This window comes from Apiotrichum porosum (assembly GCF_003942205.1).
Source record: "Apiotrichum porosum strain DSM 27194 chromosome Unknown scaffold_2, whole genome shotgun sequence".
NCBI classification, from domain to species: domain Eukaryota; kingdom Fungi; phylum Basidiomycota; class Tremellomycetes; order Trichosporonales; family Trichosporonaceae; genus Apiotrichum; species Apiotrichum porosum.
In genome coordinates, this window is record NW_021167109.1 from 2,751,698 (window position 1) to 2,778,114 (window position 26,417).

The 26,417-nt window shown below is 58.4% G+C and overlaps 14 protein-coding genes and 1 non-coding gene across 15 annotated transcripts; 6 read left to right on the plus strand and 9 right to left on the minus strand.

The window, feature by feature from the left end:
- Positions 1–523: 523 nt before the first annotated feature.
- Positions 524–1,472, minus strand: EHS24_005088 (uncharacterized protein; the record flags this gene model as incomplete). Its single annotated transcript, XM_028620627.1, has 3 exons — positions 524–1,074; positions 1,175–1,324; positions 1,406–1,472. The coding sequence occupies 3 exons, from the start codon at positions 1,470–1,472 to the stop codon at positions 524–526; spliced, it is 768 nt and encodes a 255-aa protein (XP_028479599.1).
- A 205-nt stretch (positions 1,473–1,677) lies between these two features.
- RPT6 (26S proteasome regulatory subunit 8) lies at positions 1,678–3,104 on the minus strand (the record flags this gene model as incomplete). Its single annotated transcript, XM_028620628.1, has 4 exons — positions 1,678–1,683; positions 1,709–1,741; positions 1,893–2,896; positions 2,939–3,104. 4 exons carry the CDS (start codon positions 3,102–3,104, stop codon positions 1,678–1,680), a joined length of 1,209 nt encoding a protein of 402 aa, XP_028479600.1.
- A 380-nt stretch (positions 3,105–3,484) lies between these two features.
- EHS24_005090 (uncharacterized protein) lies at positions 3,485–4,140 on the plus strand (the record flags this gene model as incomplete). The annotated part of the gene is made up of 4 exons (XM_028620629.1): positions 3,485–3,501; positions 3,548–3,734; positions 3,793–3,942; positions 4,012–4,140. The coding sequence occupies 4 exons, from the start codon at positions 3,485–3,487 to the stop codon at positions 4,138–4,140; spliced, it is 483 nt and encodes a 160-aa protein (XP_028479601.1).
- Positions 4,141–4,420: 280 nt separating this feature from the next.
- On the minus strand, positions 4,421–4,985 carry EHS24_005091 (uncharacterized protein; the record flags this gene model as incomplete). Its single annotated transcript, XM_028620630.1, has 3 exons — positions 4,421–4,466; positions 4,519–4,720; positions 4,853–4,985. The coding sequence occupies 3 exons, from the start codon at positions 4,983–4,985 to the stop codon at positions 4,421–4,423; spliced, it is 381 nt and encodes a 126-aa protein (XP_028479602.1).
- Positions 4,986–5,245: 260 nt separating this feature from the next.
- Positions 5,246–8,638, plus strand: EHS24_005092 (uncharacterized protein; the record flags this gene model as incomplete). Its single annotated transcript, XM_028620631.1, has 5 exons — positions 5,246–5,328; positions 5,428–5,700; positions 5,772–5,987; positions 6,037–8,348; positions 8,409–8,638. The coding sequence occupies 5 exons, from the start codon at positions 5,246–5,248 to the stop codon at positions 8,636–8,638; spliced, it is 3,114 nt and encodes a 1,037-aa protein (XP_028479603.1).
- A 268-nt stretch (positions 8,639–8,906) lies between these two features.
- On the minus strand, positions 8,907–11,990 carry EHS24_005093 (uncharacterized protein; the record flags this gene model as incomplete). Its single annotated transcript, XM_028620632.1, has 10 exons — positions 8,907–9,064; positions 9,123–10,591; positions 10,638–10,678; positions 10,732–10,783; positions 10,828–10,884; positions 10,987–11,164; positions 11,209–11,294; positions 11,347–11,511; positions 11,572–11,784; positions 11,851–11,990. The coding sequence occupies 10 exons, from the start codon at positions 11,988–11,990 to the stop codon at positions 8,907–8,909; spliced, it is 2,559 nt and encodes an 852-aa protein (XP_028479604.1).
- Positions 11,991–12,254: 264 nt separating this feature from the next.
- Positions 12,255–13,820, plus strand: EHS24_005094 (uncharacterized protein; the record flags this gene model as incomplete). The annotated part of the gene is made up of 1 exon (XM_028620633.1): positions 12,255–13,820. The coding sequence occupies one exon, from the start codon at positions 12,255–12,257 to the stop codon at positions 13,818–13,820; it is 1,566 nt and encodes a 521-aa protein (XP_028479605.1).
- Positions 13,821–13,910: 90 nt separating this feature from the next.
- On the minus strand, positions 13,911–14,765 carry EHS24_005095 (uncharacterized protein; the record flags this gene model as incomplete). Its single annotated transcript, XM_028620634.1, has 4 exons — positions 13,911–14,290; positions 14,339–14,559; positions 14,629–14,634; positions 14,671–14,765. The coding sequence occupies 4 exons, from the start codon at positions 14,763–14,765 to the stop codon at positions 13,911–13,913; spliced, it is 702 nt and encodes a 233-aa protein (XP_028479606.1).
- Positions 14,766–15,139: 374 nt separating this feature from the next.
- Positions 15,140–16,957, minus strand: MET7 (Folylpolyglutamate synthetase; the record flags this gene model as incomplete). The annotated part of the gene is made up of 7 exons (XM_028620635.1): positions 15,140–15,874; positions 15,924–16,247; positions 16,293–16,420; positions 16,465–16,579; positions 16,618–16,705; positions 16,826–16,869; positions 16,913–16,957. 7 exons carry the CDS (start codon positions 16,955–16,957, stop codon positions 15,140–15,142), a joined length of 1,479 nt encoding a protein of 492 aa, XP_028479607.1.
- Positions 16,958–17,138: 181 nt separating this feature from the next.
- MSM1 (methionyl-tRNA synthetase) lies at positions 17,139–19,110 on the plus strand (the record flags this gene model as incomplete). The annotated part of the gene is made up of 5 exons (XM_028620636.1): positions 17,139–17,346; positions 17,391–17,584; positions 17,623–17,932; positions 17,973–18,952; positions 18,997–19,110. 5 exons carry the CDS (start codon positions 17,139–17,141, stop codon positions 19,108–19,110), a joined length of 1,806 nt encoding a protein of 601 aa, XP_028479608.1.
- A 728-nt stretch (positions 19,111–19,838) lies between these two features.
- On the plus strand, positions 19,839–20,513 carry EHS24_005098 (uncharacterized protein; the record flags this gene model as incomplete). Its single annotated transcript, XM_028620637.1, has 1 exon — positions 19,839–20,513. One exon carries the CDS (start codon positions 19,839–19,841, stop codon positions 20,511–20,513), a length of 675 nt encoding a protein of 224 aa, XP_028479609.1.
- Positions 20,514–20,929: 416 nt separating this feature from the next.
- On the minus strand, positions 20,930–21,876 carry EHS24_005099 (uncharacterized protein; the record flags this gene model as incomplete). Its single annotated transcript, XM_028620638.1, has 4 exons — positions 20,930–21,070; positions 21,140–21,244; positions 21,295–21,406; positions 21,749–21,876. The coding sequence occupies 4 exons, from the start codon at positions 21,874–21,876 to the stop codon at positions 20,930–20,932; spliced, it is 486 nt and encodes a 161-aa protein (XP_028479610.1).
- A 358-nt stretch (positions 21,877–22,234) lies between these two features.
- On the minus strand, positions 22,235–24,088 carry POX1_3 (fatty-acyl coenzyme A oxidase; the record flags this gene model as incomplete). The annotated part of the gene is made up of 1 exon (XM_028620639.1): positions 22,235–24,088. The coding sequence occupies one exon, from the start codon at positions 24,086–24,088 to the stop codon at positions 22,235–22,237; it is 1,854 nt and encodes a 617-aa protein (XP_028479611.1).
- A 696-nt stretch (positions 24,089–24,784) lies between these two features.
- On the plus strand, positions 24,785–25,633 carry EHS24_005101 (uncharacterized protein; the record flags this gene model as incomplete). Its single annotated transcript, XM_028620640.1, has 2 exons — positions 24,785–25,212; positions 25,252–25,633. The coding sequence occupies 2 exons, from the start codon at positions 24,785–24,787 to the stop codon at positions 25,631–25,633; spliced, it is 810 nt and encodes a 269-aa protein (XP_028479612.1).
- Positions 25,634–26,214: 581 nt separating this feature from the next.
- On the minus strand, positions 26,215–26,301 carry EHS24_005102. The gene has a single exon. It is a non-coding gene; the product is annotated as a tRNA-Asp (tRNA).
- Positions 26,302–26,417: the final 116 nt, after the last annotated feature.

Sequence of the window (26,417 nt, forward strand, 5' to 3'; positions counted from 1 at the left end):
ATGTGGTAGAGGTTGCTTGAGGTGAAGCGTGAAAGTAGGAAGACAGTGGTGGCCATCAGAGCTCAGAGATCAGAAAATACGGTACATTGTTGGCCTGGCGGAGGGTGCGGATACAAACTGGCTAATCACTGGTCACTGGATCACTGGGATCACTGATCTTCCACCACCGTGCCGTGTGCGAGGGAAGCATGGATGTGACGCGGTCAAGAAAACGCCAGAGACCAGGAGGGACGTCGAACAGCGTGAGGTCGACCTTGTGCGCGCAGCGCTCAATCTCAACGGGGACCCGTGCACCGGAAGCTCTTGTGAACATCCACAGTCGACGCCCGTTTCAGCCAAGTGCTACCCATAACCCCTTCTCTTCGATCTCTTCCCAGACGGACAAGCACATTCTGCATTCCATGCTATAAACCCATGCACCATCGTTTCCGGGCACCTGGAGGCCCATTCCAACCACGTTCCTTCACAAACACTACCTGGTATATCACACAGGCTCCTGTCTACAACTGTTCCTTGTCCATTCTCAGCCCCAGGGGGTTGGCTCGGGAGCCAGACGCGCGTTTGCGGCGTCGTCGACGAGCATCTTGGCGAGGTGACGCATGTGCTCCTCGCCCTTGGTCCAGTTGAGGAGGAAGCCGAGTTCGGTATTCACCCAGATATGCCAGGGAAGGCCCGGGGTCGGGGCCGGCCAGATGGGGTGGAAGAGCGAGTTGTCAACGCCAGACCACACAGCTGTTGCCAAGTCGTTGTGGTACCAAAATGTATGGAGCTCGGGGAAGGGCGGGGGGGCAAACGTCATGGGCAGGGACGTGGCCGGGTCGTCCTTGTTGTAGTTGCCACTCAGAATTCTGTCTCTCTCGCCAGCCAGCTGGGTGTAGCGGGCAACTTGGATGTGGAGGGCAGTCAAGAAGTTGACTTGGAGCGGGGAGAGGCGAGGAAGCATATTCCACATGTGGATGAGGGCGCCGACTTGGGGGTGGGGGTGCTGGAGTTGCTGGAAATGGGCGGCATGCTGGGTGAGGACCGGGACGTCTTCCTCGGTCCTGCCCCTCTTTGACGCCGAGGCAGCAGTCACTGGAGACGTTAGAGAAGTGTTCGAGACATAAAATGCTGAGATACTGCTCGGGATAGGCGGGAACGTCCCCGTGGGCAGGGATAGGTCTTGCCAACTCACCATCCTGTTCATCGTCCTCATTCTCCTCACTCTCAGTCTCCCCGCGCCTGCGCTTGTTGGTGTGCCTGACGTTCATGTTGGGGGCAATCAAAGCAGGAATATAGTTGATCGTATTGATAGACACAGGGCTGAGGATGGCAGTGGCATCGTCTGCATCTATCAGTTACTCTGAAGGAAGCACAGGTGCGTGGCGACGCTTGATGTCCACTGTCTCAAAACCGATGTACGTACCCTCGTCCTCAGCGTCCTCAACACGAGCACGCATGTCGACAGGCGTATTGATGCTATCGTAGGTCATTGTTGTAACCCGTTGCCATGTAACAGCGATTGTATGACGGGGGGAGAGACATGGTGGGGAAGACAATCCAGTGTACCAGTGTGGCGATTCAGATGAGTGGACTACTGGAGCGAACAAGCAATTTCAAATTACGTAATCACAAACTTGTCCCCTATGACCATCCCGACTCCACGACGTATCTTCAACAATGTAATGCATGCTATATCTACATCTCCTCAGCTGAACAGCTTGCCCACGCTGGTGTTGGTCTCGGCGCCGCGCTTGAGAACCTGAATGGGTCAGTAAGGAGAAAGAGATAAGGTTGGTCCGACCTCGAGCATTGGTGGCTCTCCGGCCCGTGTTTGGGCCATCTGCCAGCGCCCAATACCTCCAGGACCTCCAACATGCGCCGGGAGACGCTGTTTGGTGTGTTGCACGTACCTTCGACACCGCCATCTCAAAGTCCTCCTGGCCCACATACTGCCTACGCTCGCGAAGAGCGTACATTCCGGCCTCTGTGCAGATTCCGCGAACCTCGGCACCGGAACAGTTGCCCATCTTGTCGGCGAGGGAACGGAAGTTGATACCACGCTGCAGCGACATCTTGCGCGAGTGGATCTTGAGAATGGTGACGCGCGCGTCGGGGTTGGGAGGGGGGAACTCGATCTTGCGGTCAATACGTCCTGGTCGCAAGAGAGCCGAGTCGAGAATGTCGATACGGTTGGTGGCCATGATGACCTTGATGTTCTTGGTGGGCTCGAATCCGTCAAGCTGGTTGAGGAGCTCCATCATCGTGCGCTGCACCTCCGAGTCGCCACCGCCGCCGCCCTCGCCACCACGCGACGAACCGATAGAGTCGATCTCGTCCATGAAGATGATAGAGGGGGCGTGTTCACGAGCCATGATGAACAGCTCACGGACCATGCGCGAACCCTCACCAATGTACTTTTGCACAAGCTCGGAACCCGACACGCGAATGAAGCGGCAGTCGGTGTGGTGGGCGACAGCACGGGCGAGGAGGGTCTTACCCGTACCGGGGGGTCCGTACAGGAGGACACCCTTGGGCTGAGCGATACCGAGCGACTCGAAGAGTTCGGGGTGCTTGACGGGAAGCTCGATAACCTCCTTGATTTCCTTGATCTGCTTGTCGAGACCACCGACCATCTCGTACGTAGAGTCGGGAACCTTCTCCACCATCATGAGCGAGACGAGCGGGTCGACCTTGTTTGGCAGGATCGAGTGGAGGAGGTACGAGTCGGCGCGGAGAGCGACGCGGAGGTTGGGAGTGAGGGAGGAGATGGGGATATCAGGCGAGAAGTCGACAACGTACTTGCCCTCGGGCTGCACCTTGACAAGGACCTTCTTCTTGCCCATCACCTTGACCACCTCGCCGACGTAGCTTCCGGGCTCCTGGAGGACCTGGAGCTCCTCGCGCAGGAGACGCACTGGTCGTTAGCTAACCGTTGCCAGCAGGGGCAATGGCTCACCTCTTGTGTTGAGAGCATTGCGCTGGGCCTCGAGTCGCCTGAGGTTCTGAGTCTTCTTGGTGATCTCATGCTCGGCCGCCTCGATCTTGTTGCGGTAGTACGTCTTGAGACCGCCGCCAGCCAGCTGCACCTGGGACTTGGCGGGAGTCTTGGTGACCGTCGCCATCGCGGGAGAGGTCGAAGAGGAGCGGGGGAGGGGGAAGAGTCGAGTGGGGAAGGGGATGGGTTGTGCTGTTGGAGACAATGGAGAATGCGTGTGTATGTGAAGGGTGGATGACCGAGTGCTGATTCAATACGACACCCACACGCAGCGCTTGTCAATGATGCTGGTGGGTCTGGTGGTCGCAACGACGCGCACGCAGTGACGCTGCCAGCGACGGAAGCAAAATGGGGGCAGAAGGGAGAGGCAGCCCCCGAAGCGCTGGGCGGGGATTGCGGCGAATTGGCCCCGTGGCGAGAGGACGCGCTGGCCACCCATTCTGGCAGCCGACTTGGGATGACGAGCTCCACCTCATTGACATTGAGACACAACAGACAACCCCAAGCATGATCCTCAGGACTCTGTCAGCAAGGTGAGCTACAAGCCGTTGACGTTCAGCTAACGACCAGACTGGCGTTCTTCCTCGTCATCGCCGTCCTGGCCCTCACAGTCTCGGCATCTCCTTCGGTCTCGTCCGATGTCCACACCTTCCAGACGCGTGCACGAGCGGGCAAGAAGCCAAGCTACGTCGCCGAGCCCGCGGAGAACCTCGAATGCGAGCCGTTCGGAGAGTGCGAACCATGTCCAGAGGACGATGTGAGTAGAGGAGCTAACAGGCTATGTGGTAGCTGAGCAGTCACTGACCCTCGTCCAGCTGAAGCAGCCGTTCTGCATGCCCTTTGGGAACCGCCGACTGCTCCACTGCGTCCCCCGAGGAGCAGGAGCAGATGCGCACAAGATTCCTGCGTGGGAGGCATGCGGCAAGGTCGTCAAGCAGGAAAAGCACGACTTTTACAGTTTCATTGTGAGTGAGGCTCCTATGAGTTGATCCGCGTGGCCGTCAACTCGCCGTTCCGAACCTGACACACTGCAGACGTCCAATCTCCTCCTCCTGATTGTGTGTCTCGTCATTTATGGCGTGCGGACCAGCACCCTCGCGGCTCAGCAGTACCGCCAGCTCGCGGCGCGCATCGGTATTCCCAGCGGCGCATTCCAGGTGTAGCCCGCTGTCGGCTGTAATGCTCGTTCCCTCAGTCTCCGAGGACACTTGGACCACCTCGTCATTCAGGTCCGCCAGCAGAGACCCGATGTGGAATAGGGCGCCTCGCCTGAATCCTCGCAGACTGCAACTCTTTTGGAAGCCCGAGTGAAGACACATTGTTGTCGTCCCGTGGCCCTAGTCTCCGCTGACTGGAGCTCGTCTAGATGCCACACCTCCATAGACCAGGAGCTGTGCCATGTTGTATGCATGTAATGGGTATCCTAGTAGTTTGTTCGTGTGTCTAGGTCGTCTTGAGGAAGTTGGAAGCCTTGATTGCTGACCGGTTCCTGGAGCACAAAAGTCAGCTAAATCGACGAGTTGTCAATCAGCTGAACTTACTGAGCACGCAGACGCCTGCGCACCGCCACAAAGTCAGTCTCGCCCTTCTGCGTCTTGGATGTAGGAGCAGCGGCCTCGTCCTTGTCCAACAGAGTCCACAGCCAGGCGGGGTACTCCTCGTCCTTGAGCGCAACCGGGTCGTCCTGGTCCTTGAGCACCGACAGGCCCTCCATCTTGGTGCCTGCGGGGCAGATCGAGGCGGCTGCGGGAGAATCGTCAGCGATGTAAAGTCGACATGTGTAGTGCTCTGCGATGACCTTGTAGAAGCGCCGCACAAGTCTGAGACAGCGTACGGCGCTTCCAGGTGGCAACCTAGAGAACAACAATGACATACGTCGTGCTTTGATCTCGCTCTTCGCAGGGGCAGGGGCAGCGGCGGCGGAGGCGCGCAAGGCCGAGGTGGAGAAGGGAAGGGCGGCACGGGCCGAGACCTGGCGGACGGCGACACGGGAGACGGAGGCGAACATGGTGCTTGGAAGGAGTGTTGTTGGTCGTCGACGGAGCATCTCGACATTTTCAGTGGACCCGACCAGCAACGAAGTGGATCGGCAGCGCCAGGAAGTGATATATACGTGTAAATTATATTCACGTTCAAACCACGTGGCTCTGGTGCCTGAATTGATAAAGGCTCATTTCGACCGCGAGCGCGTCGCGTCGAGGTGCCATGTTGACGCTCCGTTGCGTGTTTCCTCCACAAACAATCACTCAAACAACACCACCCACCACCATGGACGCAGCGCCGGACGCAATCACGACCGTGCCCTGCCACCTCGCGGGTGTGACCCGAGCGTGCTACTCCCCAGATGGCTCGTAAGTGGCACGCACTGGGTCTCCGTGGTTCTCGGCGTCGTAACCCAGAAATCAATCGCGTCCAGCCAGGACCTGTTTGGTGACTTGCTGACTTGTTAGAACAATCTACACTGGTGGTATCGACTGCCTCGTGCGTATCCATAACACGGAGCTGCCCGACTCGGAACCCGGCTTTCACGACAACCACACGGAGGCTGTCACGTCGCTCAGTGCAAGCCGTGACTGGCTCGTCTCTGCGTCGCTCGACAACATTGCGCGTCTCTTCACGTGCCCCGACGACGACTTTGAGGGATATGTGACGCGTTCGCCCGGTGTGCCCATTCGTTGGGTTCAGATCGACAAGCAGGGCGAGAGGGTAGCTGTGTGCAGCGAGTGAGTAGGCAATACCATCCAGCAGGCAGGGGGCGCTGGGGTAAGACGGCAACCAGGTTGCTGACTGGCAGCGACTTTCTCGTCAAGATCGTCCACGCCAAGGACACTTCCCGCGTCAGTCTCCTCTCAGATAACACCAAAGCCGTCCGTTCGGCAGCTTGGGACCCTTCGGGCAAGTACCTCGTCACCGCTGGATGTGATGGCAAGATCAAGATTTACGACACGTCCGGCAGCACGCCCGTGTGCGTCAAGATCATGGAGGGCGTGATTGCACCGAGCGAGGCAGAGTACGTACAAAAGGGTACTGTGGCTTTACCCTACTGATACATTTTTCAGCGCAGAGACTTCAGTGTACGCTGCCTGGCACCCCAACGGCAGGTACTTTGCCGCCCCATTGCGCACCAACGACATTGGCCTCATCAGCACTGATGGCTGGACCAAGTCGATAAGCTTTGCCGACGGACACGTCGCACCCGTTAGCGAGCTGGCGTGGTCTGCAAACGGCAAATACCTTGCCTCGTCTGCCGGGCGTCAGATCCTCGTATGGAACACCGAGTCTCGCTCTGTGGTCGCCAAGCACACCGTCAGTGACAACGTCACTGGCCTTGTGTGGTCCCCAACTGCAAACATGCTCGCATTTACGGCGATGGACGGCGCATTCCACCGCTGGGCCGCGCCTGTGCCTGCTGACATGCCCTCTCCTGTCCTTTCCGAAGCCGCGCAGGCCAAGAAGGTCGACCGCCTGCTGGACGACGGCCTCTTTGGTGACGACGACGAGGACATGGAGGAGAATGGCGAGGAGCTCGGAGATGGCGAAGAGTTTGGCGACGACTGGATCGTTGATGACGTTGATGGCGGGTACGCCGGTGCCGACGATGACGAGGACAAGTGGACCAAGGGCCGTACCGAGGTCGTCAACGTGACCAAGGCGCAAGAATCGTTCGTTCCAGGATCGACCGCGTGGCGCAGTAAGAAGCGCTACCTCGCTTTCAACATGATCGGTGTCGTCGACGCGACGGACCAGGAGACGCACAACGTGGTCAATGTCGAGTTCCACGACAAGTCTGCGCGCCGTGGATACCACTTTGCCGACCAGAGCAAGTACACCATGGCGTCGCTTGGCGAACAGGGTATCGTCTATGCCGCGCCGAGTGAGGGTACGAGTGCATCCGTGGTTCACTACCGCCCGTACGACTCGTGGGCGTCGGCTGCCGACTGGAGTGTCTCCCTTCTTCCCGGCGAGAACGCGCTCGCTGTCGCTGCTGGAGGCTCCGCAGATGGTATGGGTGCTGTTGTCGCCGCTACTTCTAGCGGATACGTTCGCTTCTTCACGGCCTCGGGTATTCAGCGCTACATGTGGCGCCTTGGAGAGGAGGTCATCACCATGGCTGCTGGTCGCGATGACTTGCTAGTCGTCCACCGCGAGGGTGGTACGACGCTCGATGGCTGCCAGAACCTGCGCTACACCCTGATGGACTTGGATACATTCGACATTTTGCAAGAGGGCCGCGTGCCACTCCCACGCAAGGTCTCCCTCAGCTGGGTCGGCTTTGGTGCCGACGGTGCTCCCGCAATGTACGACTCGGCCGGTCTTTTGAGCGTCCTGGACAGGTACCGTCGTCCGGGCCAAGCACGATGGGTTCCCCTCCTCGACACCACCTCGCTCGCCAAGCCCGGTCGTCGCGAGACATATTGGCCTGTTGGTATCAGCGAGGCCAACCTATCCTGTGTCATCCTCAAGGGAAACGAGACCGAGCCGTGGTTCCCCCGTCCGCTTGTCCAAGAGCTCGAGCTTCGCATGCCTCTTCTCGGTGTCGAGAACGCTGCTGGCGCACTGGAGGAGAGTGTCGCACGCTCCCGCGTCGTGGCGTCGCCCACGAACCTCGAGGCGGGCGTTGCTACCGACCGCCAGCTTCTCCAGCTCGTCCAGAGCGCATGCAAGGCCGACCAGCTCGCTCGTGCGCTCGACCTGGCGCGCATGATGAGCAGCACATCCACTCTCGATGCCGCGCTCAAGCTGGCCAGCTTCTACCACCTCCCCGGACTGCAAGAGAAGATTGCAGACGTCAAGGCCGCAAAGTCCAACCCATCTGCCTCCAGCCGCAGGGTGTTCCATCGCGAGCGCGAGGTGTCACCTAGGAAGGATTACGCTGAGCGGTCGGACAGGAAATCGGATGCCGCGCGCCAGTTTGCAGACTTTGCTCCTGGTGGAAGGAGGAGGACGTTTGGTGGTCGCTCAGCGCACGCGCCAAACACCCCTCTCGACAGTCCTGGCCCTGGTTCGCGCGAAGTTGTGCCAGAAACCCCAGGTGCCGACGACGACATGGACACCTACGCAAATGACACGTTTGACGGTGCGCCCGACTCTTTCTCCGCTTCGACTGCCGCCCTCCCCACATTGCCCTCGTTGCCGACTACCAAGCGCCGCCGCGACGACGATGACGACGACCACACAAATTTCCCACCTCCCCCGCCAGCCTTCGCTCCGCGCTCGGAGAACACGGCGCCCAAGAACCCCTTCGCCAAGAAGACTGCGGGCGGAAGTAACAACCCATTCTCCAAGCCGACGCAGGCGACTGCCAAGCCGCTGGACTCTGTCAAGAGCACGAGTTTCTTTGACCGCGTTGATGTCATTGAGGCCAACAAGTGTAAGTACCGAGCTTCGCGAAAATGAGAGCTGTCCGTCGGAGCTGACATTTTCTTCTCAGCCAAGCGCAAGGGCACAGTCGCCAAACCTGCAGCCAAGGGCAAGCAAATGACTCTCAACGCCATGCGCCGCCCTGCCCCAGTCACGCGCGACAGCATGACCGAGACGGAAACCGACGGCGGCGACACCGCGATCGACGAGGAAGAAGAGACGCCTGTTGAGAGTGACGTCCCACACGGCGTGCTGGAGGAGACGCAGGTGCAGGAGACGTTCGTCGATGAGGATATGTAGACAACCACGCCCCGCCAATATGTGCTTATTCTTGAGTATTCATCCCACATGCCATCCCCGTGTACAGTAACATCAAAATCGATAGTTTCACGGCAGAGGCCACCGAGATCTATGGGTTGTTCCATTCTGTTTTTGTTTTGTTTTTTTAACCATGGGAGCGGTGTTGCTTTTCTCTACTGTCGTCGTCGTCCGCCTTGGCGCAAAATCGTGAGATTCATGGGCGGGACTAGCACTCGCTCCCGAGGCTGCTATCTCGCTCTCGCTAGCTCTATGCCTCAATGACGCCCACGACGATACCAGCCATGAAGATCTCAAGCGAGTCGTTGTACTCCTCCGTGGCCCACGCGTCCATGTCCATCAGCCACTTGGAGGCGGGCATGTCAGGGCCGCGGCGCGATGCAGTACCGGGGACCATCTGGTTGATGTCTGGAGAAAAGGGTATAATGTCAGCTCACTTGTTCTGCGAAGACCGAGCTACACGTACCAATGGCACTCCAGTGGATGTTGAGTTTCTCGCCTTCCTTGAGGTCCGAGACGGTAAACTCGAGCTCGAGCTCGTGCTCGTCCACCGAGGTGGCCGACTTGATGTGGTGCCTCTTCTTGCCCGCCGGTGGAGGGATGCCAAACTTCCAGTCGGAAATCTCGGCCACAAACGCAAAGCTGGGCCACGCGAGACCGGCGTGCTCGAGCGAGAGGTGGATGCGGGTGCCGTTGGCGACCTGGGTGCGGGTGACCTTGTGCTTGATGCCCGGCCATTCAAACTCGACAGGCTCCAGGGGCCACTTGTATGTGATCAGGAAGGAAGAGACGGGGTAGAGCGTGTCCCAGTCCGAGTTGTAGTCGTCAAGAACGGTGGGCACGAGTTCGGTTCCTTGGCCGTAGCGGGCATGAATCTCGTTGACGAGCTTTTCGTTACCGGGAAGGTCCATAAAGGCCAAGTGAGCGGTCGGGGTGCCCGTAGTGTGGTTGTAAGTGTACTGGACAGCCACGCGCTTCTGGTGGGTAGCGTCGTACGGCGACCACCAAGGACCAGCGAACAGGACCACGACCGAGATGAAGGCGACAGCAAGGCCGGCGAGCGTACCGCGCTGGCCGGGGCGCGAGGCGCGAGCGAAAAGGGGCACCATGATAGGGAAGAAGGTGAGCGTGCAAATGGCCGTGATGCTGGCAATGAGAATCTCGTGAGGAGCGTCCTTGCCCATGCGACCCGTGAGGGGGACGAAGATGTCAAGGGTGGTGGTGTAGGCCTCGATACCAAAGCCGATGAAGAGGACCAAAGGGCAGACGTAGGCCATGACGAACGGCATGCTGTTGCGCTCCCAGACAATCCTGCGCACCTGGTGGAAGACGGCGCCAATCATCATGACACCGGCAAGCACGGCAAACACGTAGGCCGAGCGAATGCGGAACGACTGCAAGAGGAGCGAAGTGCCGCACAGGAAGAGGATCTGAGCGTAGTAGTGCGCACGCTCCAGACCTGAGCGGTTGACAGGTGAGAGGAGGCTGCCGAGGACATATTGGGTACCGAGGTGGCCAAAGATGGCGGCGGGGCCATAGAGTGCCACGCAAAGACCCTCGTGCGAGAACCATCCCATCTGGCGGTCAATGAGCATCATCACGCCGGCGATAACATTGGCAGAGACAAGACCGAAGACGATACCAAGGGGAGCGCCAACGAGGGCAACAGTGAAGGCCTTGATACCGTGGCCCGACAGGTTGGCAATAGCAAAGATGGCGGCAATGGCTGCGACGACGGCGTAGGCCTTGTCCGCTGTCTCCATTGTCCAGTGAAGGAAGATCCGATCGTACAGCGACATGTAGACGACATCGGGGGGCGACCAGGGCTTGTCGTTGTGGAGTGGCGACTCGGCGGACAGCAGATAATCGAGAATGGCCATCACATTGGTGGTGAAGTGCTGCGACGAGCCACGCTCAATGTTGGCAGTAATGTCCCTGGTGATGTCAGCGGCGAGCGACCAGTATCATTGTGCACACTCACTTGCGCGTGTGGTAGTAGTAGCTGTGGCCAACAATGGCCATCTGTCCGCGTCAGTACGCGTCCCCGGACGTTAACAATTACGCCAGGCACTCACGTCGAGGCCGGAGACACCCTCGAGGTATTCTTCAAACTGGCCAAAGTCGGTGCTGCATGGCGTCAGGAACCGCAGAAGGAGGTCAGGTGAACTCACTCTGAGAGAATAATGCCAGAGGAGAAGACGTCGTTGGCGATAACCGTTCCTCGGGGGCTGGTGGGTCAGCAATGTCGCGTAATGACTGCCGGCGGCGGTGGCGCCTCGGAGTCTCAAGAACCAGTGACGTCGCCCTCAATTGGGATTCCAAGGACTCACTAAGGAGCGTGCCAAAATGCCTCAATCATCTCACGAGACGTGGCCTGGAAGAGCAGAGCGCCGCCAGTCGTGCCAGCAGCCTCGAGGTTAATGACGGCCTTGACAGTGTTGGCGCTCTCATGTTGGGTGGAGTACAGGTGCGAGCCGTCCTGAAGAGTCTCCTCGCCACCGTTCCACACTGACCAGTCAGCGCTTCCGTACAGACATTTTGTCTTTTCTCACTGAAGATGACCGAGTTGTCGAAGGGTTCGTTACGCTCAATGAGAACGCGGGCAATGTCCAGCATGACGCCGACACCCATGCCGTCACTGTGCACAGCGTCAGTGGAGCCCAAGAAGACCGAAAGGGTGTGGGACTCACTCGGCGGCACCGGGAGATGGAAGCGTAGAATCAATGTGCGAACCGAGGAGGACCGAGTCCTTGCCAGGAGCCTTGCCTGAAGGGGGGTTCTTGGCCGAGATCTTGAGAACGACGTTGGTGATACCGGAGTACAGCTTAAGGACGTCGTGGCTCATGATCGAGAACCTAAGAACGTCAGCAGTTGGTCTGGTCCAGTTTGGCCATCAGTCGTACAAGCGTACTCACATGTGATAGCCAGCACCCGTCTGCACCCAGACCTCGCAGTCGAGGACGCCGCCAGCATCGCAGCGTTCCTTGAGAGCGCGGGCCTCAGCCTCGACATACTTCTCGCCGAGGACGGCTTCGTATGTGCCGACAGTACGGTAGCCAATGTCCTCGAGCGCCTGAATGTGCTTGAGGACAATCTCCTCACTGGGCTGGGTACGGCCGTTGGCATCACTGTAGAGTAAGCGAGAGGTCCTTCTAACCAGAGGGAGATGTTTGTGAGAACTGGTGGGAACATACTAAGGAGGAAGAGGCTCGGGGAGGGAGTAGTGCAGCTTCGAACAAAGGAAGGGGACAATGGTGAGGAGGGGGACGAGCCACAGCCATGGTGTGCGCTCACGGCGGGGCTCTGGTGCCCTCTTGCCCGGAGGAGGGGCCATGTTGCGAGATGGAGAGAATGGGGTGAGATGGGATGGATGATGGAGGCAACACAGGCCAGCCCGTCATCGCCGTCGTCACCGTCAGCGAGAATGCACCCACGCCACCCAGCGCCGGTCCCAACGTCCTTTTCGGGCCCCGCAAAATGGGAAATTTCGGCCCTCACCACCATCCTCCCTTGCTGTTGTTGTCACTACGATCACTACCTTGCCCCCCTTTTCATGCTCCCATCCCCCCCGGCAGCAACAAGAGTACTCCGCTCCGTCATGTCCCGCTACGCCGAGCTCTCCCGCGAAGAGCTCGTTGCCCGCCTCGCAAAGTATGAGGCCGGCGGCCCAAGCATTCCCAAAGCAAAGCCGGCACGTCCAGAGGCCGCGGACCAGCGTCCCTTCAACTTTGCCGCCAGCGCAACGCGTCACATCGCCATCCTCGTCTCGTACCAAGGCTGGCCGTACTCTGGACTGGCGATCCAGCCTACTAGCGGCTACCCTACTGTCGAGGGAGAGCTCCTCAAGGCGCTCGAGAAGACGCGCCTGATTGAGGAAGGGACTGGATGGGAGGGTTGCGAGTTTGGACGTTGTGGACGTACCGACCGCGGCGTGTCGGGTGAGGGCCAAGTGCTTAACCTCTGGGTTCGATCTACACGCAAGCCCGATGATGGCGGTCACGACCTCGGCGATGCGTGGCGCGCACCTCTTGAGGAGAAGAAGCCCCGCGTTTCCAAGCCCCAGTCCGACTCGCCGCCCCCATCCCCCAAGGCTGTCGCCAAGGCCCTCAAGAAACAGGAGAAGGCCAAGGCCACCACCCCGGTCGAGCTCAACTACCCCCGCCTTCTCAACTCTGTGCTTCCCGACGCCATTCGCGTCCTTGCCTGGTCTCCCGCTCCGGCTGACTTTGACTCGCGCTTCTCATGTGCCCACCGTCACTACAAGTACGCGTTCCACCGCCATGCCCGCGCCGGCGGTCCTCCCCTCGACCTTGACCTCATGACCCAGGGAGCTCAGAACCTGATTGGCGAGCACGACTTCCGCAACTTGTGCAAGCTGGACGGGTCCAAGCAGATCGAAAACCACTCGCGCCGTGTCATGAAGGCGTGGTTCGTTGAAGACGAGCAGCCCGACATGATCATCTTCAACCTCATCGGCACCGCCTTCCTGTGGCACCAGGTGCGACACATCATTGCCGCCCTTTTCCTCGTCGGAACTGGTGTCGAGCCACCCTCGCTGATCTCGGACTTGCTGGATGTCGAGCGTTTCCCCGGAAAGCCCACCTATGTCATGGGCAACCCCTTGCCCCTCACCCTGCACGAGTGCGCATACCCTGTCGACTCGGGCCTCGACTTCCGCTACGGCCCCTATGACGGACCATGGCAGTCGCTTGCTGGCGAGGAACGTGAGGCTGCTCGCGCACAGGCTGAACTGGGCCGCGACGCGATGGAACGCGCCCTCGACCAGCAGAGGCAAGAAGCCGAGATCCGCGCGTGGCAGACCGGAGGTGCTCTCCGCCGTTTCCGCGACGTCCTGGGCCACAGCGACCACGTCTCGTGGAACGGCACGTTCTACCCCACAGGCGCTGGTGAGCTCCAGGTCACCAAGCACTACACACCGGTCACCAAGCGTCCTATGGGTGAGACACCCGACAACGTCAATGCCAAGTGGCGCGAGCAGCGCGGTGTTCGTCGCGCAGAGGTCTACGCGACCAAGCAGGCCGCCAAGGAGAAGGCGAAGGAGGACAAGGAGGCGGCCAAGGCCGACAAGGCCGCTGCCCAGTCGGCACAGGACGAGGCGTGCGCACGAGTTGCAGGCCTCGACCTCGACACGGGCAGTGCCTAACTTGGGTTTTAGACTAGACAGAATGCTACTATTACATGCATGCCACTCTCTCACTGAATCCCCACATCCGCCCAGTGTATCAAGGTCTTTCTAGTTGCCCATCATACGCATACGGTCCGGGTGCACACCGCCACCCTGGCCGCCTTGCTGGTAGTGCTGCTGCTGCTGCTGCTGCTGCTGCTGACCATAGCCACCACGGTCTCCACGGTCGTCGCGGCGGTCGTTGCGACGGTCACCGCCACGGTCATCACGACCACCACGGTCGCCACCCTGTCGCTGCTGTTGAGGAGGGAAGGGGGGCATGGCACCTCCAGGAGGGGGGAAGGGAGGCATCGCGCCGCCAGCGGGGGGGAAGGGGGGCATCGCGCCGCCGGCAGGTGGGAAGGGGGGCATGCCACCGGGGCCGCCGCGTGGGGGGAAGGGAGGGGTAGCGGCAGGAGGACCGCCTTGGAACGGGGGGTAGGCAGGGCCTGTGGAGTCAGTAATCTCACTTGTCCCGGATTATCATCTGTACTCACCGCCTGGAGCAGTTGCCATGGGGTTCATGAATCCAGCACCGAGACGCATACTGGGTGCGGCGAACATCTGAGCACGGCCACCGCCCTCATGCGAGTTGACAATGTTGTCGATGGTGCTCTGAGTCCTGTCGGGGCCGAGGTTGGCAAAGTAGTCGCGAACGTTGGAGATGTGGTTGCGACCGGTGTTGTGCGCCTTGCGCGCGTTCATCGAGTCGTGCGTCCTGCGAGCGAGGTTAGAGGGTGAGGTTTGTTGTGGGCGAGGGAGGGCAACCAGCTCGGCTATAGCTCACAAGTAACTGCAGGTCAGCACATGAGCTCAAGAAGTCACTTACATGTCACAGTAAGTAAAAGGCCAACCCAGCCGCCATAGACAAAACGCCAAGGACCAGAACGGGGAAAGGCCAAGGACGAGGACGGGGACGAACATCGGTTGAAGAATCACACGAGGAAGAACGGGAAAGCAGCAGGGATGCCGTCAGCGCTCGGCCTTGAACAGGATAACGTCGGAATACTCATTCGCAATAGTACTTGCCCATCTTGTCGATATTGTTTGTGGATGGAGAGGAGTTGTTGGATGGGCCCAAGTCACTGGATCAAAGATGGAATCGTCCACAGCAATTTGATTCCGTCCATCACTCTGAGGCACGTCCCAAAGATCAACATGCGACCCACCTCCACCTCGTTGCTCACGCAACCAGAATGCATTGAGAAATCTACCTTGTAAAAGAAATAGAGAGAGAGAGAGAGAGAGAGAGAGTATACTAGATTGAGTTGAGTCTAATCCATAGATTTGAGTTGAGTCTATTCCATAGTGAGGGCGTCCTGCAGGCCAGCGACCTCCATCACGCCGCCAACGAGGTGCAGCGATCCCGCAACGAGGACACGCTTCTCGCCCAGCGGGCGAACAATGTTCACAGCGTGCTGAATCGAGGGGACGGCATGCACGCGCTCGGCATCAAAACCGGGGTTAAGCGCAAGCCAGGCGTCACGGAGTGCGCGTTGAGTGGCGAGGGCGGCAAGGTCGTCGGGGTCAATGGCGGCAGCAGTGAGGTCACCCTTAAAGTGGCCGTCGGTGTAGGTTACATTGGTGCAGAAAATGGCGGTGTCAAATGTCTTGCCGAGCTCGGCGGGGGTGGTGCCAGCTGTCTGGGCGCCAGCCTCAAGGAGGGTGCCGAGGAGCTGCTCGGCCTGACGGCCACCAGAGCAGTTGAAGATGAGAACGTTGGGAGCACCGCCAGTGTTCTTCTCCCAAGCCCACTGGCCACAAGACTGGAGCGACTCCACGGTGTGCGCTCCGTCCAGCATCCAGGTGGTCTCACCCTGAGGCACGGTCTGACAGCGCCCGGGCCACTTTGTGTCGGCGAGCGGCTTGACAAAGGAAGCGGGGAGGACATCGTCGACGTCGGCAGGCGTCTTGCCCTCGGCCTTGAGGAATGTCCTCGACAGAGCAACAGCGAGCGACGCGTTGATGCGCTGATGCTCGCCACGGAGACCGAGAGGGGTAGAGGGGATCATAGGGACGACCTCGAAGGGAGCCTGAGGGGTCAGCAGATGTAGCGGGTGCATAGCTGCGGCAAGCACTCACGCCGACAGCGGCAGCACACTCAGCAAGAACCTCGCCACCAGCCTCCTGCTTCACACTGAGAGCGGGAACCCCAGTCTTGTAGATGCCACCCTTGTTCTTGGCGATTGACTCGATGGTGTTACCCAAGACGGCAGTGTGGTCCAGACCGAGAGCCGAGATACCCGCGACGATAGGCTTGGGCACAAGGTTGGTTGAGTCGTAGGTACCACCAATACCGACTTCAAGGACGGTAGCGTCCACGCCCAGTGAGAGGAAGGCGTGGAAAGCAAGAAGTGTGAGCAGACGGAAATAGATGGGGAAAACGGGAGTGTGGTCGGTCAGCGTCTGCACCAGGTCAGCCATGTCAGACGCTTGCACACGTGTACGGACCTTGGGGTCAGCCTCAAGACGCTCCCACACCTCAAAGAAGAACTTGGCAAACTCATCCTCTGAGAGGGGCTCGCCGTTGACGCGGATACGCTCGCGGACAGCGCACAAGTGGGGGGAGGTGTAGAGACCTGCATGTCAGGGAAGGTCGAGACCAAACAATGTGGATACGCACCAATCTTGCCGCCAGCAATTTGAGAGCGCAGGATACGCTCAGTGAAGGCCGAAGTCGAACCCTTTCCCTTGGTACCAGTGACGTGCACGACGTTGAGGCGGTTCAAGTCGTCGGGCTGAATGTCAGCTGGTGGTCGCAACGAAGACTACCCACCTGGTAGCCAATACGGCGAAGGTAGTCAACCATCTCCTTGACAGCCCAGTCGTTCAGGCGACCGCCCGACTTGCGAATAGCCTCAATACTGAATATCAGCGTGATTCGTCTACCTAACCGCCTGCTCAACGGCCAGCTACAGGCTCCCCATCGCTGTCCCTCGGATTGCAGGGACAACCCCAACGCTCGCAGACTCGAGTAGACTCACGTGGCAGCATTCGACTGGCAAGTATTGAGCAGCCTAATGGCCTCCTGTCACTGTCAGCTGGGATACATCCCGCTCCACTAAGCTCACCGAGTAAGACCTTGTGCGCGCCATCCTAACCAGTGAGGGGAGCATGAGTGAGCGCGTGGAGCCGAGATTTCAATCGATTCAATCGACGCTTGGTGCCTTCGTTATCAGTCACCTGTCGCAAAGTGCTGTCGAGATCACGTGATCCACTTTGAAATGTCGGACATTGTTGACGGTCTGGACACCTTACCATTGTCCCCCGTCCTCTCTCCATCTCTACACGTTCCCCATGGCCCTCCACCAGTCCAGGAGACACCTCCCGCGCCTCCTTGCATGTGCGAGGACAACACCTTTCCGCGCGGTTCGGTACAATAGCTCGCCTGCAGCTGCTGCGGAGCCGGCTACCTCGCCGAGGACTGTGCCGTCCTTCTTCACACCTGCAACGGGAGACCTCAAGCCGTTCTTCGTCACCACGCCCATCTTCTACGTCAATGCTTGTGAGAACAACTTTGATGATTTGCAGAAGAAGCTAATGTTCCAGCCCCTCACATTGGCCACCTCCACTCGGTCGTCTTGACGGACGTCTTTGCCCGCTTTGCTCGTCTGCGTCATCCTCAGCGCGAGGTTGTCTTCTGTACCGGCACGGACGAGCACGGTCTCAAGATTCAGCAGGCAGCGGCCAAGGCTGGGATCTCTGAACATGCTTTCTGTGACGATGTTTCGCAGCGCTTCCGCGTAGGTTCCCATATTTGATTCTCGACCTAACAGCTCAGGACCTCTCGGACAAGGCCAACATCTCATACACCGACTTTATCCGCACCTCCGAACCACGACACTACCGCGCTGTTGAGGCGTTTTGGGACAAGCTGGTCAAGTCGGGTGACATCTACAAGGGTCGCCATGAGGGATGGTACTCCGTCTCGGACGAGTGCTTCTACTCGAACAAGCAAGTCGAGTCCAAGGACGGCGAGATGATCGCCCTCGAGACTGGCAACGTTGTCACTTGGCAGGAGGAAGAGAACTGGAAGTTCAAGCTGTCCAACCACGCGGACAAGTTGGAAAAGTGGCTCGAGAACGAGGAGTGTGAGTTACAGGCACACTGCAATATGTAGCTGACTTTCAGCCGTCTCCCCGCCCCAGTATCGCGCCGACATCCTCAAGCAGGTTCGCAACGCTACCGAGCTGTCCATCTCGCGCCCTGCCTCGCGCGTCAAGTGGGGAGTCCCTGTCCCTGGCGACCCCAACCAGACCATCTACGTCTGGGTCGACGCTCTGATCAACTACATCACCGTCGCCGGTTATCCCGGTGCCCATGCCGCCTGGCCCCCCGAGATGCACCTCGTTGGCAAGGACATCATCCGCTTCCACGCTCTTCACTGGCCGGCTCTTCTCTCCGCTGCAGGCGAGGAGCTGCCAAAGCGCGTGATGGCCCATGCACACTGGACCATGGGCAAGGCCAAGATGTCCAAGTCTCGCGGTAACGTCGCCGACCCTATTGCCGCCATGGACAAGTATGGCGTCGATGGCGTCAGGTGGTACCTTATGCGCGCTGGTGGTGCACTCGCAGACGACGCAGACTATAGCGATGAGGAGCTGGGAAACAACTATGCCCGCCTCAAGGACCAGGTTGGCAACCTCGTTGGTCGCATTGGCTCCCGTGGACTCCTCAAGAAGGTTGGCGACTGGAAGCCCGAGGACCGGGATGCCTCGATGGACGCTCTCCTCTCCACCTTTCGTGACTCTTATGAGACGCGTTTCGAGGCCTACGAGCTCACCCAGGCCGCGTCGAGCCTCATCGGCCTCATCGAGGAGGGTAACCGCTTCTTCACCGCCAAGAAGCCCTGGTCGGTCGACGACGGTACCGCCGCCATTGTGTACGCATACAACGCTCTGCGTCTCGTCGGTATCCTCGCCCAGCCCATCATGCCCAGCAAGGCTGTGGAGCTTCTCGACCGTCTCGGCGTGCCAGCCGACGAGAGGTCATGGGAGAACGCCGCCTGGAGCCCCGAGACTGTCAACACGCAGCAGATGGTTGAACGTATCGCTGCCGCCAGCAAGTCGTTTGCTGGTACATCACTGTTCCCCCCCGTCGAAGAGGAGAAGGTGAAGGTGACAATGATGTTGAGAAGGCTAGGGCCGAAGCGAAGGTAGCCAAGGAGAAGCAGAGGGCAGAGGCCAAGGCACGTAGAGAGCAGAACAAGAAGAAGGCGACGGAGAACAAGGAGACGGCAGAGGAGAAGAACGACGTGAAGGCCGAGTAAATTCATCTACGGCGAACAAAGGAGACAGTAGAGCATTGCATCATGTACACCTCTCAATTTTGGGATGGCGGAGGCTTTCGCTTATTGACAACAGGAGGTCGGCCGGAGCATTGGACGCCCTCCACCTGCACCTCGCCACCATTCACAGGAAAACGGGTGGTCCTTGGGCCCACATTGTTCTCGACTTCCCACTCACTATCGCTTACCTACCCGTCGCTACCTCATCAACGTCATGGTGGGTGCCATTGTGGGACGTGCTGTTAACCTGGGTGCAGGGAAACGCATTATCATGTGTTGCCCGCAAATCGACCGACGAACTCCCACGTACCATTGCACGTCAACAGGACACGAGCATACCAGGCCAAGACAACACGGCTACTACAAGCCAGTACGGTGCCACCCCTCAGCCCACAGCTTCTTGCTCACCTCATGAGCCGAGGTCACAGGCCCCTGATGGCCCACGGAAGAACGTCAACCCACCCCCAGCGGTCCCGGAAGATGTTATCGCCTGTATTTTGGAGTACCTACCACGCCGCCACCTCTATCCCTGTCTTCTCGTCAACTCATCGTGGTACGCCCTCGTCTTCCCGATTCTGTACGCTTGCGTGCGTGACAGGCAACGACTTCGAAGCCTGCCCGGACCGCATGGAGCCGCGCTCCGCTCTCGCTTTGGTGGACCAACCAGCAGACGACCTCTCCTCCGTCGCGAGTGGTGGGAGTGGGTCACAATGCTCCAGATTGAAGACTGGGAAGACAGGCCGTCCCTCGAGATCAGCAAGTTCCCCCGATTGCACACTTTACGACACGATGGAATTACCCAGCCGCCTTCCAATGGTTTGGGACCAATGATCTTAGACTCCTATCAGGTGCCTCCACAGATCCAGACACTTGTTATTGGCGTTGTCGCTCCCATATCGTTTTTTTCGAGTGGTGGTTTCTCTTCGTGCCTTGTGCCGAAACTATCGCGTCCCTTGAGTCATCTCGTTCTCCTTATCAACGAGTACAGCGAACACGAAGAGGCCATTCTCAAGTACTACCTTACTCCAACAAACCAGCTTTGGCTACACCTCACGATCATTTTCCGACCACCAACGGCATATCCCGAGCCCTACCCGCGCCCCAAACCAACACCTCCGAGCTGCCTGCACTCCGTTAGGCCATTACCAAGACTAAGTTCCGACGACGTGTCGGCTGGGCGGACAGTGAAGGTTGTCAATTGGTCAAAGGGTCCACGTTTACCAGGTGACCGGCCCAGCCTGTTTGACGTATTTGACGTGGGCCCAACCAATCCGAACGTTGTCTTTAAAACTATCAAGGAGTACCTCGATGAGGATGACTGGACCGACATATTTGAGCCTGATGACGTGCAGAGGTATCTGCGCAGCCTGGACGCCGTTGCCTGAGACTTGTATGATTGGTGAGGACTATGACCTTTGAAACTGCTGTGAGCAATGTGACACCTGTAACTATGCACCTGCAGCTTGCATTCGACTCGCCTGGTGAGGCGATGTTCCGCACAGTACTGGCATCTATTACGCGTGGGGCGTAGGGTGTTAGGGGGTAAGGCGTAGAGTGTGCAGGTGTTGGGAACGAAGGAGCACAGACCGTATTTATGGAGATAGGTGTGAAATGCCTCGTTGGCGCGATCAAGGAAGAGGGGATATTCACCCAGCTTGTGTGAAGAGCTTTTCGCGAGGAAGACGGGCGTGTTTACAAACTCAGGACAGCATTGAATGCACTCAAGGTCCGTGGCCAGTAATTCCTCGAGGGAGTCAAATGGGAGGACGCCGCGGGTGAGCAAAGAGCGGGCAAGCGAAGTTCAGAGGGCGGTTCGCCGGATTGTGAATGTGATCATGAGGCGCTTGCCCTTGTTGAAGCCCTTCCAAGAGGTAATAACAGGCGTGACGATAGAGCCGGTAGTTTTGTTTGTGGGGTCTCGCTGAGGGTAGAAGAAGACCCGCTGAAGAAGGACGAGTGGGTATCAGCCGGCGATATCATGTACTGAAGATGCGAGACACGAGACACATACAGTACACCCCAAGAACTCGTCTGGGTGGGCTTTGGTGGCCAGCAGTGGCGAGTCACGGCCTGCCGTGAAGAGGAACAAGACCAGTTCAGCATCTTCCTGGACAGCCTGGACGTCGTCAGTTGATATTCAATGGGCTGCTGTGTGGAATAGCTTACGAGCTCAAAGTTGTTGCCATGGTACGCGTAAACGGTGGAGATGATGTCACGCAGCTCGAGGGCGCGTAGGTCGAGTTTCTGCTTGTTGGCCACTCGGGTTGAGGATGGTTTTCTGTTCCGGGTTTGTTCAATGCCTGACCGGTTGAACGGTCCATCTTCCTGGATTGGAGGACACGGATGGTCAAATTCCGTCCCAGGCGAGCTGAGGACGAGTACATATGTCAGTAGTGAACGAACGAACCGGTGGCAGAGGGCGTACACTCACACACGATGGTGGACTTGTCGGCCTCGGTGCCAACGACATGGTAGATGCCATCAAACAGCTCTGGGTGCTGCTGTGAGCCAATATTATGAAGTAGAGGACCTCGCGTTGCCAAGCGACTCCTTGTGTGGGTGGTCACTGGCAGAAAAAAGAAAGCAATCGCGTGCCCTTATGGTGTAGTCGCTATCATACTTCCTTTGGGTGTACGCTCGTTCGACAAGGTCGATACCGGGCTCTACAACAATGGAAGTGGTCCTGGGTTCAAATCCCAGTGAGGGCCTTTGCTTTTGCATGTGCAGCTGGAATGTCCTCCTATGCATGGTTTTTGCTCTTGCTTGCTTCTTGTGGACTGGTTACGAGCGGCGGTGGTGGATGTTGCAAGTGCCACTTTCAGGCGTGGGCGACCACATTTTGGTTCCGTACCGTGCCAGCTGCATCATATCGTACATAACAGTGGAAACGATGTGAGGCAACAACGGGAAGCAGGGGAGTGGACTTGGCAGATCTGGGGGTTCTTGGACTGAGGAGTGACATATACGTTGTTGCATCAGAGAGAGTACGAGCTGCGGACCCTCTTCCACACGAGGACGTTACTGGACCATGAACAGAGAAACACAATGAAATAAAAACAACTTGGGCAACTTCCTCCACCCGCCACATCAAGGCATACACACCACCTTAGAGCTTGGCCTTGGGCTCAACAAGCTCGCCGAGGTTGTCACGCTCGTTGTACTTGACCCAGTCCTTGGCAATAGGAGCGTGGAGCATGTGGTCCTCGAGACCGAGAGAGTCGACAAGAGTCATGGCATCGGCACTGAGCTCGTGAATCGCCTTGGCGCGGTTCTCGGCAACCTTGAGGGCATCCTTGGGAGCCAGAATGCCGTTGGTGAGGAAGTAGGCTGCGTCGGCGTGGACAGTCTCCAGCAGCCAGACACGGAGTGCGAGTGCCAGAAGGGTGGCCGAGTGACCAGCAGGAAGTGAGGCGACGGCTTCGATGGCAGCCTCCATGGAGATGCGCTCGCCGTGGGCCTTTGCCAAGGCCTGGATGAGGTCGCTCTCGTGGTGCATCCAGGTGTCAAAGATGGCCTGGCCGTTCTTGGCGCCAGCCATGCGCTTGGCGAGCTCCGCAGCCATCCCCTGCTCGCGGATGTGGATCAGGGCCTGGAGGCTGGCGTCATCGTCGGCGCTCTTGAATGCGCCACGGGGGACGGCCTTGAAGACGACCCTCTTGGCACCGAGCGCGGCCAGGAGCTCCTTCGAGACCTTCTGCATGAGCACAGAGTTGTCTCCCTCGGCGGTGATGCCGGCGTGCGAGAAGCCCAGGTTGAGGCCGAACAGGTTGGCAGACAGGTAGCCTTGTCCACCACAGCGCTCGCGGCAGGTTGAGGTCGTGTTCTCAAAGTTCCATGTAATGAGGGGCTTGATCACGCAGCAAAGGCGCACAATCTCGTCAGCGGGGTAGTTGGCCTTGTTGGCCCAGCGGTACTTGATGTAGTTGAAGCCAAGGTTGAGGATGACGGTGCGGGCGAGGAGCGGAACAAGGGCATTCTGTTGCAATTGGTAGTCCATGATGGGTGTGTCGGCCTTGCCAGTGGGGCCCACCGAACGGCGCGATCCCGCGTAGCGGAAGGTGGTCGCGAGAACCGTCTTGGTTCCGCCAAGACACATACTAGCGATGCAAAGACGTCCGGCAAGGAGCTGGTCGGCAACCATGAGGAAGCGGGCGCGGCGGGCAGAGATGCTCGAGACGTAGTTGCCCTGGGCGTCGACGTCGGCGTACTTGTTGAGGATGTTCTCGGCCGGAACGCGCACATTGTGGAACAGGAGAGCGGCATTGTCCACACCCTGGTTGCCCATCTTGTGTCCCATCTCGCGCACCTCCACGCCGGGAAGGACAGCCATGGTCTTGTAGTCACGGATAGGGACGAGGAACACGTTGATTCCCTCGTGCTTGCCGTTCACATAGGTCTGCGCAAAGACCAAACAGAACTTAGCGTGCAGGCCACCAGAGGTAATCCAGTACTTCTGAGCGGCGGTAGTGGGTGTGTCGACAATCCACTCGCGTGTCTTCTGGTCGAAGATCGCAGTCGTCTCCATCTCAATAGCCGTGTTACCATAGCTGAGCTCGGTGAGGCCAAAGCATCCGACACCCTCCATCGTGTCAATGGCGTCGAGGTACTTGCGGTGGCGCTCGGTTCCGAGGTTGATCATGGTTCCACCAAAGAGGTTGATGAGGACCGTGAGCTTGGTGGTGTACGAAGGGTCCACCATGCCGGACACCTCGTGGGCGGCGATAACGTTGAGCGGGTTGCGCTCAAAGTCGTAAACCGAGACAAACTTGTTGCGAACGACAGCATCGAGACGCTCAAGCGCGAGATCGCGCTCCTCGTCAAAGGGAATGTTGAGGCGAGGGGTGAAGAGGGGGTCGCGGAGGAACTCCTTGTAGCGCTTGCGGTTGTCCCTGTTGTCTGGTTCAAGGAGCTCGTTGATTGCCCCAACGGCCTGCTTGTCAACTGGACGGAACACGGACATGGTGGGTGGTGTCTTTGGGTTGTGTGAGAGAAGGGGGAAAGCGATGGTGGAGAAAGAAAAAGTGATCGTTGCGACGCAAACGGAACGATGGGAAATGGAGACGACCCGGCAACCCAGTAACCCAAAGTAACCGGCCAGACCGTGCTTGTGACTTTTGCGGGACGAAAGTGGGAAATGACGTCACCAAATTCACGGAGCGCGACGCGTTCCGCGTTCGTAAACGTGCCCGTTGCTTCGAGTTTCTTGCATCTTGAGGTGTTACATGTTCCAGAAGGAATCTTTTCTCTCAACGGGAGGTGAACAAGACTGAGTTGAAACTTACCAATACAAGAATGAGTAGACTTGGGGAGACGGACAAATGACCGAGACGCTGTGACCCAGACACACTGGTCTTGACCCAACTATGGTGTTGGATCGCCTTGTCCTGCCCGTTGTCGCTCGTGTCGTCCTTTAGCCGGCCTTTAGAGAGATCGCAAACACATATGAGGAGACGAGCGTGCGGCGCGTGCGGACCGTGCGGGAAGCACTTCAAGCCAAGCAATACTATGTGTGTCTAATCGACGGCGGATTCAATAAGTCCGGGCTTCGGATTTACTAGGTGCCGGGAGTAGAATACGTAGCCGCTGTATCCGTCTACGTCTTTCCCATCTCACTCTCATCCTCATTCTCAGCTCTCTCACTCACCTCACTATCCAAATGTCCGAACAGACCCAAGTCAAGTCGTGCTGTGTCTCGGGCCACATCCACGAGGGAACCCCCAAGGGCAAGTTTGAGACTCTGCATGGCCTCAACACGTACGTCACGGGCAGCGGCGCGGCCACGATCGTGTTCCTGCCGGATATCTTCGGCATCTACCCCAACGTTCAGTTGCTCGCCGACACATGGGCTGAAGAGGGCGGCTGGCGCGTCGTTGTCCCCGACCCATTTGAGGGTGACGCCGTGAGCCTCGAGCATATCAACACGATTATCCCCAACCTGCCCATTCTCGACAAGCGCACGCCCGAGCAGGCGCAGGCCGACGGCAGCAAGACGATGGAGATCCTTGGCCCCTGGCTCGGCAAGCACTCTGAGGCCGTGGTCACGCCTCTTATCAACACCTTCTTCAAGGGTGTCAAGGCTGAAGGGTGCGTATTTCAACGAGGAGAAGGGCTGACGGAAAACAGTGGAAAGGTCGGAACGGTCGGATTCTGCTGGGGTGGACGGTACTCGTTCCTCGTTGCTGGTGCCGAGCCGCTCGTTGACGTCGCGATCGCCATGCACCCCTCGTTCCTGTCTGAGGCGGACGTCAAGGCTGTCACTACACCCGCTGCCATTCTTTGGGGCGACCGCGACGAGATCCTCTCGGCCGCGCAGCTCGACGATTTTGAGAAGATCCTCCGCACCGACCTCGGCGACGCAAAGGTCCTCATCAAGCGCTACAAGGACACCGTGCACGGATTCACTGTCCGCGGCGACCTTACCGACGACCGCCAGCGCAAGACCAAGGAGGAGTCGAATGAGGAGGCTATCAAGTTCACCAAGAAGGCCTTTGCGGGTTCTCTTTGAGTGTTGCAGTGCAGCCAACGCAGGTGCGGCCGGTCTAGCTCTGCATCAACGCAGGATGTAGAGATACGCAAAGCAGCGAAAGGTCGACGTGATAGGAATGAAATGTGATTGAAGCACTTGGCCGCCGCCGAACGTCACCCCCTAATCTTCTTCGTTGACGAGGCCACCATTATCACCAGCTAAAGTATCCTCGCGAACGGTATGCGTGAGGCCTAATATGGACAGGCCCACTCCTCCTCACAGGCTTGCATCTTCGCTCACTGGGAGGACATCGCGTGGTGCATGTCACTGCAAGGTCCCATGTCAGTTGTCAGACCCGCCAACTTGGCAGCGGGCGACACAGCCATGTCGTCCGGCCCGGCCGACGTGGGTGTTGTCTGTCCACGTCCTCATGGAGGCTGTTTATCTGGGCAAGCTTCAGGAGAACACAGTTTGCTAAACCTATGGGGCGCCTAAAGCTCATCATAGCAAACCCCCATAGCAGTTCCATGCCCAACACCATTCTCCGGCAAAAGGAATACTGAGAGCGGCTGCTACGTCTCCATGCAAAAGGGGAGCACTCCTGACGAGTGTCTGTTTTACTTCCTGACGGAGAATCGAACTCCGATCTCCCGCGAAACGCGAAGTCACGTGACAAGCGAGCATACTAACCGTTATACGATCAAGAAAGCCATGTTAATGTGTCATGTTAGAAACACGTGACCAGATTGCTTCCTTTGTATGATGTCAGCAGTCCCCCAAGCGCTACCTATATAAGATGATCTACCGCTAGTATGCCATGCAT